The sequence below is a fragment of the Wolffia australiana genome, chromosome 1 (genome assembly GCF_029677425.1).
Source record: "Wolffia australiana isolate 7733 chromosome 1, ASM2967742v1".
Taxonomy (NCBI): domain Eukaryota; kingdom Viridiplantae; phylum Streptophyta; class Magnoliopsida; order Alismatales; family Araceae; genus Wolffia; species Wolffia australiana.
In genome coordinates this window covers 24,301,068-24,323,097 of record NC_135835.1, presented here as the reverse complement: position 1 = coordinate 24,323,097, position 22,030 = coordinate 24,301,068, and the positions used below count along the sequence as shown (strand labels likewise).

Below are 22,030 nucleotides of genomic sequence, written 5' to 3'. Positions count from 1 at the left end.
GAAGCGGACCAAGCATTTGGTCAGCCCTAAAAAGTCTGACTAATGGTCCCGTTTGGTCTGGTCTAACCAGATTGTGTCCTTCCCTAGCTGAGTGTCTATTTTTCTTCTCATCAACTATTCCTTAATTTGATTAAAATCATATTGGAGGCTTTCAAAATATACATCATATAACATAGATTGTGATCTATTATTTACATTGTTGCATTTGAGCTAGTGTTTGCCCGCCCAGAGCTCGATTTCTAATGACAACATGAGGATGGATGCTGACCCGGATATCAGAAATGTGCTATCTGATATTTATTTTTACTGGTATCTAGATATCGGAGAATGATATCAGATATTGGTTGCTCCAGTACCTATATCAGCATTATATGTCCCAATATTAGTATCTATCTTCCTCTCAAGGGCTGGATGACGATATTGAATGCCAGAGTCAGATACCAGTTTTTTTGGTATCAGACATATAAATATAGACATTTTAAATAATTTATTATTTTATTAAGAAACATATAAATGCGTAATTACCCTTTAAGAGTTGTACATATTATGTTTGAGCACAGATTATATTTATTAAGGTATTTCATCAATATTCAATTAATCTTCACAGGTTGATTTAGTAATACTTCATAATTAGTCTGGCTCAACCCAAAAAAAGCTTAGTTCCGCAGACAGCAAGGCCTAATCTATGTAAGAGACCAAGTATTAGGTTCAGGGAGAATAAAGACTAGTATTTTTTCAATTTGTATTTTCAAACCATTTATACTATATTATTTTTTTGGTTTTCCATAAGGGACAATGGTTACTTATTTTTTAAACTGATATTCAGATACTGATTATTGATACAGAATTCGATATCCAAATAATGGATTTTGATATTGAATACCAGATCCGATAACCGGTACCAGCATCAGCCACATCCACACATCAGCATCAGCTCACTCTCAGGTCTCTCGAGCTTTTCAACCTTTCTGAAGTTTACAGTTCACTAAAACATGGGTGACCTACCCCCATTAAAGTTCTCTATTATAATAGTATAACCCTCTCTCTTACACCTCTTACACTTGCTCTCTCTCTCTTATACCTGATCTCTCTTACTCTTGATCTCTCTCTCTCTTATACCTGCTCTCTCTTACTCTTGATCTCTCTCTCTTATACCTGCTCTCTAGTACTCTTGATCTCTCTCTCTCTCTTATACCTGCTCTCTATTACTCTTGATCTCTATCTTATACTTGCTCTCTCTTACTCTTGATCTCTCTCTATTACTCTTGCTATCTCTTACTCTTGATCTCTCTCTATTACTCTTGCTATCTCTCTTACTCTTGATCTCTCTCTATTACTCTTGCTATCTCTCTTGTACCTGAGCTCTATTACACTTGCTCTCTTTCTCTCTTTTTCTCTCTCTCTTACTCTTTTTCTCTCTCTTACTCTTGTTCTCTCTCTCTTACACTTTTCTCTCCCTCTTACTCTTTTTCTCTCTCTCTTACTCGTTTCTCTCACTCTTACTCGTTTTCTCTCTCTTACACTCTCTCCCTCATACTCTTTTTTCTCTCTCATACTCTTTTTCTCTCTCTTACACATTCTCTCCCTCTTACTCTTTTTCTTTCTCTCTTACTCTTTTTCTCTCTTACATTTTCTCATAGACCTGCTTTCTCTTGCACTTGATCTCTCTCTCTTACACGTGCTTTCTCTTGCACTTGATCTCTCTCTTACGTCCGCTTTCTCTTGCACTTATCTCTCTCTCTAACGCTTGCTTTATCTTGCACTTGATATCTCTCTCTCTCTCTTAGGCGTACTTTCTCTTGCACTTGATCTCTCTCTCTCTTACGCATGCTCTCTCTGTCTCTCTTACACCTGTCTCTATCTCTCTCTCTTGCACTTGCCAAAAATTTACATGGCCGCATTCCAAAGTATATAACCTACTACCTTTAGAACAAGACTGTACAAACTTCCCCTCCACACTACAAATCGCTTTTCCATACCAGAAAAGAGACCCAAAGAATCAACGAAGATTAAGATGAAAATAAAAAAGAAACGCCACTGTTAGATAATACCCGCCTTGGCTGCCCACCACCTTAGCCTCAAAAACTTGGCCTGGTCAAATCCGCCACCGTTGACTTTTCCCATTGACTTTACTGAGATGCCGGGCACGACCTCTCGTCGTCCCCACCACCTGAACTTGTTCTGTCCACGGATCGGACGTTATACTGAGCGTATACTCGCGTCCGATTCTCGGCCCACCATTGCTCGGCTTGCTTCTCGCTGAACCGCTTCCGGCTGCACTTGAAGAACAAAAAATGCTGTTTCTTTTGCTACAAAGGATTTCAAGAGTAGTAATTTAAGAAATAATATTTCATTCTTCTATAAATTCTGTCAATAGACCGGTTTTCACAGTTTAAATGAGAAGAAAACTACAGCTTTTGATTTAAATGAATTTAAGAATAGTAAATTTAAGAATTAATAAATTTCCGTTTCATAAAATCTTGGAGTTTGACTGATACGAACCTGGGTTGGTTTGTATCGGGAGAAGACGAGAAGGGGAGGGAGAGGGCGCCGGGGTGGACGTCGGCGTGCCGGGATGGACTACGGCAGGGCGGGGTCAGCGGAGTGGACGTCGCCGGCGAGCTCGACGGAGTGGACGTCGCCGAGGGAGTGGAGAGAGCACTTGAAGGAAACACTTAATAGTTCAAGTCCTGCCCTCCCACAAGGCGGGCTACATACTTAAAGGGAACATAAAGGGAATGTAAAAAGACGGCAATGCCCCTGATGGGCTTACTGGATCATATCATTACTCCCCCTTTTGAGACCCAGCTTGTCCTCAAGCTGGTGAGTTGTCGTCTGTTGTCGGTTTGGCAGGGATGTCATCGGCGCACGGGGCATCGTCGGACATGACGATGTGGATGTTGAGCGTTTTGAAGCATCGATGCCCGGGCGAGAACTTCTCGTTGCACTGATAACACAGGCCTTGAGCTTTGCGGGCGAGGAATTCCCCTTCAGTCAGGTTGAGCCGGCGAGGGCGGTTGGACGGGCTACGGTTGTTGGCCGTCGGCATGGGTGTTGAGGCCCCGGGGTCCTTGAGGGCGCCGGCGTTGGAGTTGAGGCTTGGGAAGTCCTCGATTTCCTGGAGGATTGCTTCCGCTTCGAATGCAATGTCGATGAGGTCGTTAGTGGTCTGAGGGTGACAGTGGTTGATCTCACCTCGGATCTTGGGCTGCACGGCGGCGTAGAGGGCGTACATGGTGGTTTCCTCGGCAAGGTCGGGGAGGTAGCCCACCAGGCTCATGAATTCGGACACCAGCTCATCAACGGTGCCCGTTTGGTACAGGTTGACCAGGCGGCGGTATGCGTCGCGGGGTTTAAGACCAAATCTCGCCAATTGAGTTGGCGCTTAAAGTCTCCCCAACTCTGGAACCCAATGCGATCGTCGAGGTAGCAGAACCAGGCCGCCGCGGTCCCGTCCAAGTATGATGAGACCAAACGAATCCGTTCTGCATCATCCGCCGGGTAGGCCTGGAAATATTGTTCGACGCGTCGTAGCCAGCGCTCCGGATCACCGTCCGCGAAGACGGGAAGGTCGGCCAAGCGGTGGCGGTGTCCCGAGGGTGGGTGGCCCGCACGTCCACGGCGGCCACGAACTGGGTGTCTCCTGTGGTTGTAGTCAAACTAGTTGTCGTCGTCCCATGCGTCTTCCTCGTCGTTGTGCGCCAGTTCGCGGTCGTGGCAGGGCATGACCGATGGAAGACAAGTCTGCTGGCGGCCCCCCTGATGACATGGTCGAGTATTGCACGTGTCGTCCCCTGGTGGGTAGAAGAGGGTGCTGGAGGCCCCTGCTGGCCAGTCCAACGGAACGGGGAGTTGGGCCGCGCCGAGGGCAGTTCTGTGCGGGCAAAACCCCCGGGGCGAGAATGACGCGGGACAGCGTCACGTCATGTGTATCCGAGGTCGTTCTCCGGGAACAGACCGGCCCTGGGACCCCTGGGGACGGCCTCTGGCGGAAGGCCTCTCACCAGGTCGTTGGGGACGGGGTTGAAGGCGCCCCCGTCTTGGTTTGGGCTTGGGGGGGTCCAGAGTGGGCCCCCAGAGGGGAAATACCCCGAGTTGGGCCCATCTCCTGGGTCGCCCACCCGGATCTGGCCCCATTGAGAGTAAACCTGGCCAGTCAGGGCAAAGAAGCCCCCATCCGGCCCGTCTTCCCCCAAAACAGGCCCGCCTGTCTCACGCAGACGGGCATTCTCGCGGCAGGACGGGCCCAACGAGCCCTCCCCAGGGGCCTGATTAGGCCTAGGGCACACGCCCTGGTCGAAGGGTCCCCAGGGCGGAACCCCGACAGCGGCATCCCTCGAGGTGTCGGGGACGCTGCCCTTGGGGGCGGTCGCCGCCGTGACGGCCCTCCCCCTTACGCCTCCTGGGGTGGCAGTGCTGCCATGGTCGTCGGACCTCGGGAGGGCGACGGCCGCTCTGCCCACCGCTCTGGAAGTGACGGGACTCGTGAGTCCGGGTGCCCTCTCAGCCGGCGGCGGCCCGAGGATGGTGGAGGAGGTCGGGCGAAGGCAAGAGGCGCCGGAGCCTCACCGGCCGGGTAGGGCTCCGAGGGCGGGAGAGGCGTGGGCGGGGGTGGCTCTGCGGCCAGGGGCGGTTGGAGCGTCACCATAGCCGCCTCCAGTTGAACAGAGACGACTGCGATGAGCTCGTTGGTGACAGCCCCCACCACGGCTCTGAGCTGCTCCGACCAGGCCTCACTGTGGCGCTCGAGACCTTCTTCGAGTGCTTGCAGGGTGGTGACCTGAGAGACCTCGAGGGGGGCCACCTTGGCCGCCAGAGCTTCCAAGGATGGGAATGGAATTTCGCCAGATCCCGTGGAAGCCCGGGCAGGAGCCGCAAGCGACGACATTGGCCGGGGATGCCGGCGCGAAACGGCTCTGATACCAGTGATATGAACCTGGTTGGTTCGTATCGGGAGAAGACGAGAAGGGGAGGGAGAGGGCGCCGGGGTGGATGTCGGCGTGCCGGGATGGACTACGGCAGGGCGGGGTCGGCGGAGTGGACGTCGTCGGAGAGCTCGACGGAGTGGACGTCGCCGAGGGAGTGGAGAGAGCACTTGAAGGAAACACTTAATAGTTCAAGTCCTGCCCTCCCACAAGGAGGGCTACATACTTAAAGGGAACATAAAGGGAATGTAAAAAGACGGCAATGCCCCTAGTGGGCTTACTGGATCGTATCATTGACCCAATTAAATACCAAACTCCAAGATAACTATAAACAGGCCGGTGGCCTGTTGGAATGATAATAATGCAACGTCCAGTGAAGGATTATAATCCATCTCATAATAATCTGGTATTTAATCGAATCGAATCACATACACATTGGCAAATGTTAATCCGGTTGCGAGGTGGAATGGCAATACTAGGATGTAAGATTTTTTAAAAAGTAATTTGAGGCATTATGGTTTTAATACAACTAAGTAGCATCCTCTAAGAGAATTACCAATCTTGCAGAAGTTTTTAATCGAATGGCATTAAAATTTAACCCAATTGAATGTCACTAAAATCTAAATCATGGTCGATAGATCAAAATTCTAGGGTAAATCATGAAATGAAATGGTTTTTAAGATGGGTAATTTTCAAGAAAATGAGATATGAACATACCTGAAGCGAACTCTTTTAAGGTCCCTGGCGCCGCCAGAGAGCGAAATGAATGTGATGTAGACGCCGGGCTCATCTTGTTCAACCCATTCAGTGGCGGCGGCACTGATATCACCGTTAATATATTTTGTTCCATTTCTGGTATTTTCTGAATCATCCATGCTGCTCCTTTTTCCATCAGAATTGGAGGCGTCAGAAACTTGCAATCTGGGGGAGTTTGGATCTGATCCATGAGAAACAATGGTTGGAATGTGATTCTTTTTTCCACCAAAATTCGAACCGTTCGCGATTGGCAAACTGGGGGCATTTGAATCTGATTCGTGAGAAAAAATGATAGGATTTTCCGTTTGATTTGCTACTTCTGATGTAGTCTCAACCGGCGCGTTTGACGGTAGTTTGCCGTTTATCCCCATCCCAACGGGTAGCCTCTGAGCCATCTCTTTTAACTGCAGAAGATAATCATGATGGCATGCATAAGTATATTGTTAAAGTGCTGAATGGCGTGGGAATTGTAAGAATATATTTATCAATGTAATGGAAAAAATTATTAACCAATCTGTCGGACTTCAAATTTTCTGTAGTTTTTTGTCAAAAACTGAAGAACTCCCCTCACGGTTGAGCTTCCTGAGCAAGATCCGTGGGCTAGGGTTTTTTGGAAAAGAAAACTTCACTTTTTCACATTTGCTCCCATAGTCTTAAGGGTTACATAACTGGGTAGTAGACACTTACACATTAAACGTACTTAAGAGAAATACAAATAAAAAGTAAAAAGAACATAAAGGGAAATAAAAACTTGACGAGGTCCCTTGCTGGCACTCCCGCTCAAGCTGGTGAACAGATGCTTCTGATCCCAAACTTGCTCCATGTGTGATCAAACAATGTTCTCATCAGTTCTTTGGTAAAGAAATCAGCAATTTGATTAGCAGACCTGACTTGTTTAATCAGAACACGTCCCGGGTCAATCTTCTTCCTGATCCAATGCTTGTTTAGCTCAATGTACTTTGTTCTGTCATGTAGAACAGGGTTGTGGGCAATATCAATTGCTGCTTTACTGTCACAATACAGAACTGTAGGCTTCTTTTGCACCAGCCCAAGTTCAGTGAGAATATTTCTGATCCACAGTCTCAATAATACCTTTTACTAATGTCCTATATTCTGCCTCAGCGCTGGATAATGAAATTTCCGGTTGCTTCTTACTCCTCCAGGTCATCAAATTTCCTCCCAGAAATGAGCAATAGCCTGATGTTGACCTCCTGTCTATCAGTGATCCTCCCCAGTCAGCATCTGTGTATGCCTCAACATCTGCTCCTCCATGAAGCTGATACAATATTCCATGGCCTGCGAACCCCTTCAAATAAGCCACTACTTTGTAAGCAGCTTCTAAGTGAGATTTCCTGGGATTGTCCATGAATCTACTCAATAGCCCAACTGCAAATGCTATATCAGGTCGTGTATGATCGAGGTAGATCAGTTTTCCAATCAGCTTTTGGTAGCCCTTGGTCAACAGAAGGTTCTTCTTTACAAATACCCAATTTCACATTGGGATCGATGGGTTCATAGGACGTCTTGCACCCACCCATTCTGGTCTCTTTTAGAAGATCAAGAATATACTTATGTTGTGTTATAAATATCCCATGTGGAGAATACGCCACCTCAATTCCCAGAAAGTATCTCAGTCTTCCGAGTGCTTTGATTTCAAAGAGTTCTGATAATTTGGCGCTTAAGGCTCTATTCTCAACTTCATCGTCCCCTGTGATAATTATATCATCCACATAGACAAGTAATATTGAGATTGTTTGTCACTTGGAACGTTTCACAAACGGTGTGTGATCACCGTTGCTCTGTTTGTATCCCATATTGATCAAACTGCAGGAGAATTTGCCAAACCATGCTCTTGGGGACTGTTTAAGTCAATAGAGTGCTTTCTTCAACTTGCATACCATTTTTTTCAGATTCTGATTTATAGCATCCAGGTGGTAACTCCATGTAGATCTCTTCATTCAAACCACCATGGAGGAATGCATTTCTTACATCATACTGTAATAACGCCGAATTAAAATTAGCTGCCAGTGCAATCAGAATATGTACTGTATTAAGTTTAGCCACTGGGGCAAAGGTCTCTCCGTAGTCTATTCCATAGGCCTGTGTGTATCCTTTGACTACAAGTCTTGCCTTATATCTTTCTAGAGTACCATCAGCTTGATATTTCACAGTAAATACACATCTACAACCCACAGGACATTTACCAAGTGGAGCATCAACAATCTCCCAGGCATAATTTCTTATTAGTGCTTCCATCTCAATATCCATAGCCTTCTTCCAGTTCATCTCTTTTAGTGCTTCGTCATGTGTTCTTGAAATAGACACGGAATTGAGAGCTGTAATAAAAGACTAGTATGCACATCCCAAGTGTTGATAACTTACCACATTGGAAAGTGGATACTTGTCCTTCTGAGTACACTGCCTTTTTCCTTTCCTCAGAGCAATATGCCATCCACTGTCATCTTCTTCCGCCTCAGCTGATCGATCAAGAGTGTTGATTGCTTCTTTCTCTGCAGGTTCTCCAACTTCACCACTTTCATTCTCACCAGCTTCACTTGATGATTTGGCCTTGTTAGTGATAGACTATCCCTCATGGGCTAATGGGCCCTATTCTATAAGCCCATTAGCCCTATTATCCTCTCTCCCTCTTAGGGTACATATACCCTTACATGTACTCTGTTCAAGTTATGTCATTATCTTCTTCTTCTCTTCCCCAACATGGTATCAGAGCTCCAGAGCTCCTTCCCTAGGGTTTGACATCGCCCACCTATAGCCGCCGCGCACGCACAGCAGCCGCAGCCCGCAGCCGCCGCGCACGCACAGCAGCCGCAGCCCCAGCACTGCCGTAGCAGCGTCGTAACAGCACCATGCCGTTCACCGAGACCGACTTCCTGGAGAAGCCACTGTCCTACAAGATGGCTCATCCGCTTCCGTCGGTCGCGGAGACGACACTCTTACGTGGCCCGAATCTACTCCCGTGGATGTGCTTCGTCAACCACCTTGAAGGCGCGCCAGCTCTTCAAGCATTGCACTGAAGACCCCCTTACCGTCGACCACCCACATTATGCAGCGTGGGACGTTGAGGACCAATTCATCCTCGGCTGGATGTATGCGTACACCCTGGCTCCAGATTTCCGCGACCGTCTTCCGCATCAGAAAACAGTGAAAGGCTTCTGGGATCAGTGCATTCCTTCTGTGGCCGGGAAAGCGACTGGTGGCGTCTTTATTCCCTTGCAAGTCAGGCCAGCAATCTCCGTCAGGGGTCGTTGACGATCTCTAAATATGCACTTGCCCACAAGAAGATGTGGGATGAAGTGGATTACTACCTACCGCCCGACGATCCGACGTCCAAGACGTTCCAGAATGTGCTTCTTCTGCGGATCATGGGCTTCCTCAGCGGCCTGAACCGCGAGTATGATGACGTCCGTCGTCGTGCCTTGCACCGCAAGGAAGGTCCTCCTGCCCTCGAGGAGTTGGCGAAGGAGCTTCAAGAAGAGGAAAGCCACTTCCTCCTCCATGGGACTCCCTCCTCCGGCCCCCCGGGCGAGTTGACCGCACTACTTTCTGCCCTCTCTTCAGGCGGCAAGGCACCGTCGATCCTCCCTACGCCCACCTCCGCCGCTCCTCCAGCTGGGACGACGATTTGCTCGTATTGCGGCAAACCGGGCCACCGGAAGAACAAGTGCAAGAAGCGCCTGAATGACTGGCGAAAGAAGAAAGAGGCCGCAGAAGGCAAGGCCATGGTGGCCCATTCTGATTCCTCCTCTGCCAGCCCCTCCGCAGTGACCATGGACCAGCTTCAGGCAGATTTGGCCCGCCTCCGTGACCAGATGGCTGCCCTGCAGAATCTGTCCACGGCCTACTTCGGCGGCTTTGGTGCGTCTTCCCCTCCTTCATCTTCAGATGCATGGAACTGTGGCCATACGGCCTTCCACTCACCTGTCGTCTCCGATACGACTTGGGTCCTTGACTCGGGGGCTACCGAACACATGACCCCGAGCAATGCCCGGTTTGTATCATATGAGCGGCATCGTGGTGGCCGCACTGTCCTCACGGCCGGGGGTGGACGTCTCCATGTGGCCGGAATCGGGGCAGTCTATGTGGACGGCCTTGGTGTGGTCCACAACGTTCTCCATGTCCCTGACCTGCAGGCCGTGCTTATGTCTCCGCAGCGCTTAGTTGATGCTACCTCCTGCTCCTTCCACCTACAACCTGACGGCATGTTTCTGTCTGACAAGGTAGGCCGGACTACACCGATTAGGCGGGAGAACGGACTGCTGATGCTGGACGATGGAGGCCGCTCCCAGTGCTTCATGGTGCACCGGACTCTTCTCTCGGTGGCTGAGCAGCGTCGGGGACGCCTTCTGATGGAGCATCAGCGACTTGGACACCCACCTTTCTCCAGTTTACAGCGTCTTTTTCCCTCGTTGTGTTCGGGCGTGGACCTTAAGACTATGCTTTGTGAACCTTGTCAGTTTGCCAAGCACCGCAGATCCTCCTTTGCTTCATCCTCATCTCACACATCGACCCCGCTGTTCCGAGTCCACAGTGATGTTTGGGGGCCGGCCCCGCAGATCAGTCTGAAAGGGCACCGCTATTTTCTACTCTTTGTGGACGAAGCTACCCGCTATACGTGGGTCTACCTCCTGACTGCGAAGTCGGAGGTTGCACAGAATGTTCGACACTTTTGCGCCATGGTACAGACACAGTTTGGTCGAGGCATCCAGCGTTTTTGTTCCGACAATGCCCGGGACTTCTTCAACGCTGACCTCGCCTCCTTTGCCGACCGGGGCATCCTCCACGAGTCCTCTTGTGTGGCCACGCCCGAGCAGAATGGCATGGCTGAACGTCGCATCCGCTATGTTACCTCAACGGGGCGGACATTGCTGTTGGACTCCAAGGCGCCGGGGCGTTATTGGGGAGAGGCGGTTTTGACGAGTACTCACCTCGTTAACCGTATCCCCACCCCACTCCTGGAGTTCTCCAGCCCCTTGGACCGGATGACTGTGGCATTCCCGAATGCTTCTTTGCGGACGGGACTCTTGCCTCGTATCTTCGGCTGCACCACCTACGTCCATGATACTTCTCCCACACGCACGAAGTTTGATGCACGCGCACTCCGGTGTGTGTTTGTGGGTTACTCTTCCCTCCAAAAAGGGTACCGGTGCTATCATCCGCCTTCTCGGCGGTTCTTCATCTCGGCAAACGTCACCTTTGCCGAGCATGAACCCTATTTTGGGGACTACTCTACCTCATCACGCCTTCCGCTGGATGAGGCTCCCTCGGCCCCCCCCTTGGGGCCAAGTCCGATCGTGGAGTCCACCACTCCCACTCCACCCTCCTCACTTCCGGATCTTTCTCTCCTTGATTCCTCTTCCTCACTTCCTCCTGCGGGGTCCTTGGACGTGTCCTCTACCTCTTCTTCCTTACCTGCCCTTCCCCTTTCGGCAGCTCTCCCTCTCCCATTGGTCTCCATTCCTCCTTCCGGCCCCCCCTCCTTGTCAAACCCCGGTGCGTCACCCTCCCCCTCCCTCGGTGACCAACCCCCGTCCCCCCCCCCCCTCCCGGTCTACCCTCGCCCTCCGGTGAGTCTCCTACGACTCCCGGTGTGTCGTCTACTGCTCCTCCCGGGGAGTCCCCCATTGCTTCCGCTCCTCCGGTCGATGGTGACGATCAGTTGGGGTGGCCTATTGCTCTACGGAAAGGGGTCCGTCAGTGCACTAAGGCCCCCCTCTACCCTCTCTCTCATTACCTCTCCTTTGACCGGCTGAGTCCTCCCTACCGGTTGTTCCTCACCCGCATCGAGTCAGATCCCGTTCCTCGACGCTTAGCCGATGCTATCGCTTCTCCCTATTGGAAAGCGGCGATGGACGAGGAGATGCAGTCTCTCCTCAAGAACCACACGTGGGACGTCGTTCCACTACCTCCGGGCAAGATGGTAGTGGACTGCAAGTGGATTCATGCCAAGAAGCATCATGCGGACGGTACTCTTGAACGCCTCAAGTCTCGGCTTGTGGCTCGGGGGTTCACTCAGTCCTATGGCGTGGACTACTTCGAGACGTTCTCTCCCGTGGCGAAGATGGAGACTGTCCGGCTTCTTCTGGCGCTTGCAGCGCACTTCCACTGGGCCATCCGCCAGTTCGACGTCATGAACGCCTTCTTGCACGGCGACTTGACAGAGGAGGTGTACATGCAGCAACCCCCGGGCTACTCACTCGGCCTCCCCGGTCACGTGTGCCGACTGCGGAAGTCCCTCTATGGACTCAAGCAGTCCCCGCGCATGTGGTTTGGGAGGTTCTCCTCTGTTCTGAAGACCGAAGGGTACACTCAGAGCAATGGAGATGCCTCTCTCTTCTTCCGTCACCGCCCGAACGGTGTCTCCATTCTTGCCGTGTACGTCGACGACATCCTTATCACGGAATCTGATGCTGCCGAAGCTGTCCGCCTCAGCACTGCCTTGGCTAAGGAGTTTGAGATCAAGGCCCTAGGCCTTCTTCGCTACTTCCTTGGTCTTGAGGTAGCCTACTCCCCCCGTGGGATCTTCGTCTCGCAGCAGAAATACGCCGTCGACTTACTGGCACTGACAGGGATGACCGATTGTGCGCCGGTGAGCACTCCCATTGATCCCAACGTGAAGTTGGGCAAAGGGGAGGATTCGCCGCTGACGAATTCCCACCGGTATCAGCAGCTGGTGGGGAAGCTCCTCTACTTGACGCACACTCGGCCCGACATCGCCTTTGCCGTCAACCTGCTCAGTCAGTTTATGCACTCCCACGGAGATTCACCATCAGGCCGCCCACCGGGTCCTTGCGTACCTGAAGGGCTGCCCCGGAAAGGGCCTGCTCTTCCCTCGCAGCACTGACCAGACAGTGAAAGTCTACACTGATGCTAACTTTGTCGGCTCCGTTGTGGATCATCGGTCTACCACGGGCTACTGCACGTTTGTTTTTGGCAGTCTCGTCAGTTGGAAAAGTAGTAAGCAGGACAAAGTCTCCCGCTCTAGCGCCGAAGCCGAGTACCGCGCACTCGCCGATGGGGCCTCTGAGGGCCAGTGGATCTACGGCATCCTTCACGATCTTCGCGTGGAGTATGCTGGCCCGATTCACTTCTTCTGCGACAACAAGTCGACGATCGCGTTGGCCAAGAACCCTGGACAATAGGGCCGCATCAAGCACATGGAGCGCAACCGCTACTTCTTCAAGGAGCGAGTTGACGAAGGGATCTTAGACCTGGACTTAGTTGCATCCGCCGACCAGGCAGCGGACGTCCTTACCAAGGGACTCTCCCGCCCTCTTCTTCAACGTGCCGTCTCCAAGCTCGGTATGGAAGATATCCATACTTCGCTTGCGGGGGGGTGTTAGTGATAGACTATCCCTCATGGGCTAAAGGGCCCTATTCTATAAGCCCATTAGCCCTATTATCCTCTCTCCCTCTTAGGGTACATATACCCTTACATGTACTATGTTCAAGTTATGTCATTATCTTCTTCTTCTCTTCCCCAACAGGCCTGATCATATTCAGCCCTTGGAGGTCTTTCATCTTGAATATCTGATATGATTTGAGTCTTGTCCAGGATAATAGGAGGACCATGATTCATGGTTATATCGTGAATACCAGACAAAGGTGGCTAACAGATTTCTTCATTCAACTACTCCTGTGATTTGAAGAAACTTATACTTTCATGAAATGTACATCCGCTGATATCAGCATTCTCCTTGAAGACGGATCATAACAATTATACCCCTTCTGAGTATGCGAATAACCAAGAAACACACATTTCACAGCTCGAGGGCTAAATTTATCTCTTGGATTATGAAAAAGCACAAACGCTGTACAACCAAATATCCTTGGGGTCAGATCAGTCTTCAACTGAGCCTGTGGATAAAATTTCATCATCAGATTTTCGGGACTCTTGTAGTTCAAAGTTTTTTATGGTAATCTATTAATTATATGCACCACTCTCAAGACGCTCTTGGGAACTACATAATCTAAGCGCAATGATCGAGCCATTGTAGTTATATGGCCTATCCTCCTTTCTGCTACCCCATTGTGTTGTGGAGTATACACACAGGACGATTCATGTACTACACCCTCCTGAGCAAATAGAGATGACAGGGTCTTGTTGAAAAAATCTTTAGCATTATCTGACCGTAGCCGCTTGATAGAGATACCAAATTGATTCCTCACCATGCAAAAGAAATTGCGCCCATTACATCAGCAACCTCAGATTTGGATTTCAATAAATAAACCCATGTTAGCCTGGTACAACCTTCAACAAATATAAGATACCACCTTGCTCCCGTCAAAGTTGTAGTTGAGGAAAGACACGAAACATCAAAATGAACGAGATAAAAAGGTTGTGTACTTCGTTCTCCTTTCCCAGTAAAGGGCACACTCTTATGTTTAGCATATTGTCATGTATCACACACGACAAGAGAAGAATTTATTTTCTTAAAGAACACAGGAAACATGAGTTTCAAACGTTCAAATGATGGATGTCCAAGACGATAGTGCATCAGTTTAAGGTGCTCGCTCCAACTATCTGCTACACTTCCGCTCCCGAGCATCACAGTTGGATGTGTAAGCTTCCTCAACAAGGTCGCTCAGTTACACCAGCCCATCCTTCTCCTTAAAAGGTGAAGTCCTCAGGTTCTTGGCCTTGTCATAAACAAAACATCCATCGGACGTCATTGTAAAAACGAGATGTAAATCTTTAACGAGTCTCTGAGGAGATATGAGCTGTGCCCGAAGCACTGGGACATGTAGGACTTGTTTAATAATACCCATATCAGCAATTTTAATACCGCCTATCCTAGTAACTGGCAACATTTTTCCTCATGCAGTAAACACTGGTCTACTCCCTTCATAAGGAGCATAATTATGAAACTTCCTATAGTAGGGAGTTTTTTTTTTAACTGTGGCACCTGTAGGGAGTCATATGATCTGTGGCACCTGTATCAATAATCCAGTCAGAATATATATTAGAAGAATAAAAGGTTGTCTCACCCGCACGGGCCATAGATGTAGAGCTGATCATAGTCTTCAGCTTATCAAATTCCTCCTTCAATTTATCATATTCTTTGATATGAATCGTTCTGACACCATCTGCTTGCCCTTCCCCAGCACCTGAATCTGCTTCTTTAGCATCTAAAGCATGCGCTTGGACAGATCTGAGATGTGGATTTAAAGCATCCATCAGATCGGCGGAGTAGACGACGCCAGGACGGAGAGATCCTCGCTCCTCGCATGCAGGACGATCGACTGAGAGAGGAACGGTGAGATTGAGTTTAGGAAGAGGGAGTATGCGAGAGCATTCACCTGGGAACCCAAAACTGCTCCATCCCGTGTTGTTGGCGCTCTAAGAACTGCTGTGGACTGGCCTGTCGTGGGCCGGGCCAGTACCCTCGTGTTTGGGTCGATGTCGCTGTTCGTAGATGCGCCTTAGGATTGCATCACTCACTAGGACCGTGATATATCCCCAAAGATCCAAACATAGTTTCAAGAAGAAATTCTTACTTGAATCGCCACTTAGGTCTCCACTCAGACGAATAGTCCTCCAATGCATCAGATCGCCAATGGGTCCACCCCGTTCTGAGGCTCAATGCAGCAGCGCTCCCTTGTGTTCCCCTCTCCCCCTTTTTATTCATCTTCCCCTTTATTTATACTTCCCGTCCAAATGGGAAGTTAGTTACGACTTTTGTAGTTGTCATGTACTATTGCACGTGGCATTCCTCCTATATTTTCTTTCTGTCACTTCTCCTTGCATATTGTTTCATGGGGACCATAACAGACCATTTTTTATCAGATCGAGTGAATCGATCCACCCTCGAAATCCAGTTTCGCTCAAACTTTTTGATCGATTGAATATTTTCAACCCTAGTTTTTACAAAGCAGCTAGTGTAATTAGTATCATGGTAAGGATGGCAAAAAATTGGAGTGACTTTTGACGGGACAAGGGTTCTCGTGATTTTTGACAGGACAAGGTGGGTAAAGAAGTTGAGCAATCAAACATCTGGCCATCAAGAGGATTAAACGAACTATGTTTGTGAAAGCTTTAGTCCGTGGAAAAACATTTTTTTACCTCCGCTGTCAGTGCCTTAATTACGTCCTTCGCAGCTTTACATTTCGCAGCTTCTTCCTCTGCGACAGCCATAGCTTCCTTTAATTTTTTCTCAGATCTTTCCAGCTCCATATCTTGCCGCTGGGATTTACAAATGAGACTCTCCACCTTCGTACCATTTTTAAAAATGATATTAGACTAAAACTTATGGCAAAGCATTATTTACTGACAAAATCCAATCAATTATATAATATATATTTCAGTTCTATAGAATGGATAGGATGCTGGCGACGAACAAGAAAATTAGATGATAGATGTCATTGGTATACTAACAAAGGATCTGTATCATGAAAGAGATAGACAGAGATGGAGATAAAAATATAGGCAGGAGAGATAGAGGTAAAGAGAGAGAGAGAGAGACAGATAGATAAAGAATGATTCATTGAGAGGGGTAGTGAGATTGAGAGAGAAACAGAAAGAAATAGAGAGACAGATAAATAGACAGCAATATGTCGAGAGGGATAGACAGATTGAGAGAGGGAGAGAGAGAGATCTGTCTATCATGAAAGAGATAGACAGAGATGGAGATAAAAATATAGGCAGGAGAGATAGAGGTAAAGAGAGAGCAAGAGAGAGACAGGCAGATAGATAGAGAATGATTCATTGAGAGGGGTAGTGAGATTGAGAGAGACAAAAAGAAAGAAATAGAGAGACAGAGATAAATAGACAGCAATATGTGGAGAGGGATAGACAGATTGAGAGAGAGATATGTATATATATAAAGAGAGATTTTTTTTTGAACTATAAAATTAAAGAGAGATAGATTTAAGAGTGAGGGAGAGAGATAGTCCGACTAGTTCTCTGAACTGTGCAAGAAGGCTTTGTACCTGAGAACGTAACCTGACAACTTCTTGGGACAAGCTCTCACTTGCTGTTAAGCCCTCATCTATGGAAATGAGCCCAGATGGTGTTGGTGTGGGCGTTGTAGAGCGAGCTAGAAAGTTTGGACGCTCCGTTACCAGAGATGTTGCAAGAGACACTGTCTTTGATACTGGGACAGGCGAAGAGAAAAACTTCTTTGAAGACCCAAAAACAGGATTTGATGTTTTTGAGATGCTGCTCGACTGACAACTATCCCCCGTAATTTGCGGCACATGGGTACATCTAAGCTCTAGCTTATTGTTCCGCTTCAGAGAATCAACAGTAGAAATCTTGGGCGCCAGGATCCGATAGCCCGCATCCTTCTCTTCCTTGTCCGGCTGATCTCCCACGTATAAACTTGCTTTCCGTAGAAAACCCACATGAAGTGGTGCTTCAGTTTCCAAGACCCTCTTCAGCTTTATAAAACAGTTATCGCAAACACGATGAGGTTTGCCCGGGTTTGGCGCCATGGACGCCCTTAGAGACCTCTTGCTACTGCAGGAATGACAGAACAACAACCCACAATGGTAACAATTATGACGCTTCCTCTTGAAACTAAACGGCATCCGGCAGCCCGAGCACATTGACTGGTCAACGCCAGAAGTCCACTTGTGAGCACATATACACGCCGTGAAGTCTGCTCCACAGACAATGCTCCTGACCTGTCTGTCCTTGAGAGCTTCAACAAGAGCAGGGGCATTCCTGTCATGTGTATCCCCATGCCCCAATCTTCCGTTCGCACCCTTCCCCCAAGTATAAACTTCAGTTCTTGAAGTTAACACAGCAACATGATAAGCGCCGCAGGAGATCTCTTCCACAAAGCTGTTTGAAAGCTTCCCTCCGACGCAAACAGGATGCTTACCATCAGCCTGAGGATTTCCAAGCTGGCCATATACCGGGCTGCCGATGGTATACACATGGCCTGATGTCGTCAACCCAACAGTCATGCTGTGACCGCAGGCGACCCGGCAAAAGCTCGCCTCAATCAGAGAAGCCACGCAAGTGGGCAGAAACCTCGGCTCCTTATCACCATGACCCAGTCTACCTTTATCACCATCTCCCCAAGTGAAAAGTTTTCCAGATGACGATGCATTCTGATAGCCTGTATGACCAGTAATAACTTCCACCACTGCAGCCGTATGCCAAACCCCGCAAGCCGCTCTCACAGTACGCAGACCCTTCAATGAATCAACTTCACGCGGTGTCGAGACACTTCTCCTGTCCCCATGGCCAAGAACACCGAATGTTCCATCGCCAAAGGTAAATAACTGCCCGGAGGAAGTCACAACAGCAGTATGCCAAGCTCCACATGAAACAGATGACACATGTAAGCCGTAGAGAGGCCCATCAACTCTCCTAGGAATCCAGTGCCCACGGCTGCCATCACCCCACGTGTAAAGATCGCCTGACAATGTCACAGCACAAGTGTGACGCTCGCCGCAAGCTACCGATTCCACATTCATGTTGCTGAGAGCTTCGATGAGCTTTGGCTGTGAGACGTCGGCGTCGATTCCGTGGCCAAGCCTGCCGCCCAACTCTTCCCCCCACGAGTATATCTCGCCTTGCTTGGTTACAAGTACGCCGTATCTTCCACCACAGGAAATACTCCGGACATCGAGAATGACTGGGGAGTCAAGAGCTTTGGGACGGAGGGAATCCATTTTAGCGCCAGAGAAGCTGACAATCTTATGAGTGCCGCTGCCGAGGAACCCGTCGCCTGTGCCTTCTCCCCAGATGAAAACATCGCCCAATGCATCCCCATCGTCTTGACCTGAGCCTTGACTTGATGAGCTGACTGCGCTGGATAAACTCACTCTGAAAGTCTCTGGGGGAGCTCCCCTCGTGTACTTATTGATGTTGTTGGCGTAAGAGCCTCCGGAAGAGGAAGAGTGAATAGAGCTTTCAGCAGAGCCTCTGGGGAATATTCCCTGGTGAGATCCATTATATAACTTCTCATCCACGGCATTTTTTGAAGGGCTTCCAGATGGACTCAACCGGAGCAGGTCTCCGTCCTAGGGTAATGTATAAATGTTTTAGCAAGAACTAGATTTTGACAACGTGGGTGTTATTCAAAAAATAGTAATAATGATAGCGATAGCACATACCTTTCGGATATCATCGCTGCTGCCATCCAGGGGGGAGCTTAAAGGAGAACTTTTGCAGATGTATGCTCTTGGGCTGCTGGCCTCTGATGAGACGCTGTCGCTTCTAGACTCAGCTCTCCATTTTCTTTGATGAATGCGAGCAATCAGTGCTTTCAACCCCGCAAACCAAACTTCAGCTTCATCCTTGTCCTTGCAAATCTGAGCAAAGGCTTCGACCAAGTCAGTGAAATTCTTAGCAGAACTGATAGAGAAAAGAGTGTTTATGAAGAAAGCATATTTACTTACCAAATCTAAGGATCTGTCATGGTATATGAGAGAAAATGACTGACACTCCTTTTCCGGGCGAGGGTACCGTTGGAAAATTGCCTGAAAGATATAAACAACAAAATGCATACTTCATCTTCCCCAATGTATGAGTTGAGGAGAGAGATTCAAGATATATAACCTAATCTACAGGAACACGGTAGGAGTATTTTTTACAACAGGTACAGCATTCATAAATCGCAATGCACAAGATGTCTCCGGCTTTATGGGAAGGACACTCTGCCTACAACACTTTTGAAGCGGATTCCGGTCATAATTGCTGATAAAACTAATTATAAGTTCAGGGAAGATATTGATTCCCGAGATACATTAACTATTCTAAGCACGCTGTGACCTAAGTTTTTCGTCGTCAATTTAACATCTAGATGAACTGGGCAACAATGAACTTAAACAAACAGCACACATTGCACAAATAGAAAGAGGAAGTGAAGTGAAATATGATCGGAGTAACATAAGAGCTACCTTCCAGTGCAGGACAATGGAAAATCCATCGGTCTTAAAAAGGACGTTGGAGAACAATTCGAAGAGATTACTAACAAAAAGATTACCGTGCGTTGACCAGGTATGATACGTGAGACCTGGCTTAACTTGAGTTGCTTTTCTTCTTTATCCGAGAACCAAATCAGAACAGATTCATCCTGAAAAGATAACCAGACAGTTCAAATAAGAACAAGGGTTACTGAGATCGGATCCAAGGATAGCTCCAGTAAAAATACACGAAATTGACTGAGATAAGCTACAACTGACTGTTATACTCTAGAACATATGCGATCATAGAGAAGACATTTATACTATAGCTTAATTGAATAATGTTACTCCTAGATATTTTCAAACATGGAAAACTCTTTGATACTCCATACAAAGAGATAGAATAGAAACAGCGCAGGTAAATGTATGAGAAGAAAATGCGCCATAAAAAGTGAGCCACATTACAAAAAATTATGATAACATCAATAACATTAGATCAGTGAGAAGTAACAAAAAACATTCAACGACCTAGTGCATTATATTACTAGGACTTCCCTTTCATCCACATACTTTAACAGGCAACAAAAAGAAGAATCATAAGAGAGTTATCTGTCAGAAACAGTGCAAAGTATACTTGGTCAATTACCATAAATCATCTCTCCAGTGTATCGCAACGAATAGGCGAAATTAGTTGTAAAATTCGTACAGAGGTTAGACTTCATATTCTTCCACATTTTCTGAGACAACGCAGTTGCCACTAATAACCACAAATATTCCGACGAGATAATACAAGTCATCTTGCCAAAAAAAGACCTTCCAATAGTGATTGTGGGAAGTAGACCATCTTTGAGATTCATTATGTGACAATGTACGGAAAGCTAAAAACAAAAACACATGCGTAACTACTAACATTTTTTTGAATAAAATAACTACAAACAATGATATGGCATGATTCAAATGATATTTATTAAAATCACAGAAAGCGATAGTCACCCACATTTGCCAGCCTAAATGGGCAGAACTTAGGTTTTCCTCTACGTCCATATTTCAATAAGTATGCTCCTTTCTTCAGAGCGATGATAGCCTACAAAATTCCAAAAAATAAGTTTGAGTAACGAAGAGCAGTTACCAAAGACAAAAAACTTGATGCACTGCACCTTTCAAAAAAAATTTTTGATACATTGCAAGCAACCAGAATCTTAGCTATTTCTAACACGGTCAAAAACGCCATGACTCTTTTTAGTCTCAAATCTAAAACTGCGACAGGTCAAGAAGGCAATCTTTTGACAAGGGATGGTTTGTCGGGGATAATTACCATTTTTTATTGAAAGCGGGATCATTACCATACATTGAGAGAAAAGGAAATAATTTAGTCGTGCATGTAGGAAGACTAATGGGAGTCCCGAAATACCACCTATAAATTCCCCGATAAAGATTCCCTTGTCAAATGATGGGAGATATGTTTTTTTAAAACAAATGGGAGATATGTCAAGGCTAGAAAAATGCTAAATGTAAGACTGCACTTAAGACATCAAATCAATGGGTCTCAACCAACGGTGACGGATTCATCCAAGAGCTCCCGTTTACAGGATCCCACAAAGTTCATTTCAAAATCAGGATAATAAAACTATCGCAACCAAAGAGTAGCGTCGGGCTCCTTTAATTGCCAAGTATCATACGACAGCCGCAATAGACTAAGGTGTGTCATGTTTGATGAGATATCAGTGGCATTAGGTCATACTAAGAAACCTTAAGAGCAATTGGAATCAATCATGTTTGTCACAAAGTTCGTTGTATAACCTATAAGACTCTACTTTAAGGACGCAAACAAGGTCAACTGGCTTAATTTGTATACCTTGAATATTAGGATACCAACAAGTGAGAAACTCTATAATATTAGACTATGACTCTTTTGTTGTGTTCATTAGTAATTCCGTCGGCTCGGTCAAAGCTTCTCAATCATGACATACAAGTATCACCACCCAGACGCTTCCCATTCAGATCATGAACAAAGTGCCTCGACCATTAGAGGATATTGAACCCTAAAAATCCGGGAAAGAAGCTCTACGTCGAGCTGCTCGTAGCTCACACTAGACTGGGATTAAATAACCGCAGTTGAAATCTATCACATTGTGCCGGAACTACAAGTCGCAAGACAACAAAACCTCGGGAGCATCAAAGAATCAAAGAGAAGAACTCGAAAACAACTTCCGAGATCGAAAGTTCAGCCGCTACCTGCTCCAGATCACGCTCAACCTGCGCAGATCGAGCGTTATCGAACGACATCCCCCTCGCTAACACATTAGATCAAAAACCGCAAAATGCACGCCAGATCACGCATTCTCGGCGCCCAAACCCTACATTCAGTCCTCTAGATTCGTCCAGTCACCCTAAACCGCAGACCAAAACGAACGCCGGAAATCCGAGCACCATCATCCTCGCACACTCCGATTCAACATCCAATCCGTCCA

General features: G+C 47.6%; 1 protein-coding gene across 3 annotated transcripts; it reads right to left on the bottom strand.

The window, feature by feature from the left end:
• Positions 1-1,876: 1,876 nt before the first annotated feature.
• On the bottom strand, positions 1,877-21,991 carry LOC144711934 (PH, RCC1 and FYVE domains-containing protein 1-like). Of its 3 annotated transcripts, none has more exons than XM_078586096.1 (9): positions 21,795-21,991; positions 20,557-20,643; positions 19,640-19,729; positions 19,053-19,133; positions 18,768-18,965; positions 16,629-18,674; positions 15,763-15,909; positions 5,643-6,085; positions 1,877-2,309 (listed from the first exon to the last, which is right to left on the bottom strand). In XM_078586096.1, exons 1-9 carry the CDS (start codon positions 21,843-21,845, stop codon positions 2,096-2,098), a joined length of 3,357 nt encoding a protein of 1,118 aa, XP_078442222.1. In that variant the 5' UTR covers positions 21,846-21,991; the 3' UTR covers positions 1,877-2,095. The 3 variants fall into 3 exon arrangements, with proteins under 3 accessions (XP_078442222.1, XP_078442230.1, XP_078442235.1); XM_078586104.1 differs by having other exon boundaries at positions 1,877-2,279; XM_078586109.1 differs by having other exon boundaries at positions 1,877-2,274.
• Positions 21,992-22,030: the final 39 nt, after the last annotated feature.

Excerpts from the sequence above, each read along its gene's own strand:
- LOC144711934 (XM_078586096.1), bottom strand. The coding sequence starts at position 21,845 with ATGTCGTTCGATAACGCTCGATCTGCGCAGGTTGAGCGTGATCTGGAG. Across the intron at positions 19,134-19,639 it reads TCATACCTGGTCAACGCACG|GCAATTTTCCAACGGTACCC; the intron begins GTAATCTTTTTG and ends TATATCTTTCAG. Across the intron at positions 18,675-18,767 it reads GCAGCGATGATATCCGAAAG|GACGGAGACCTGCTCCGGTT; the intron begins GTATGTGCTATC and ends ACATTACCCTAG.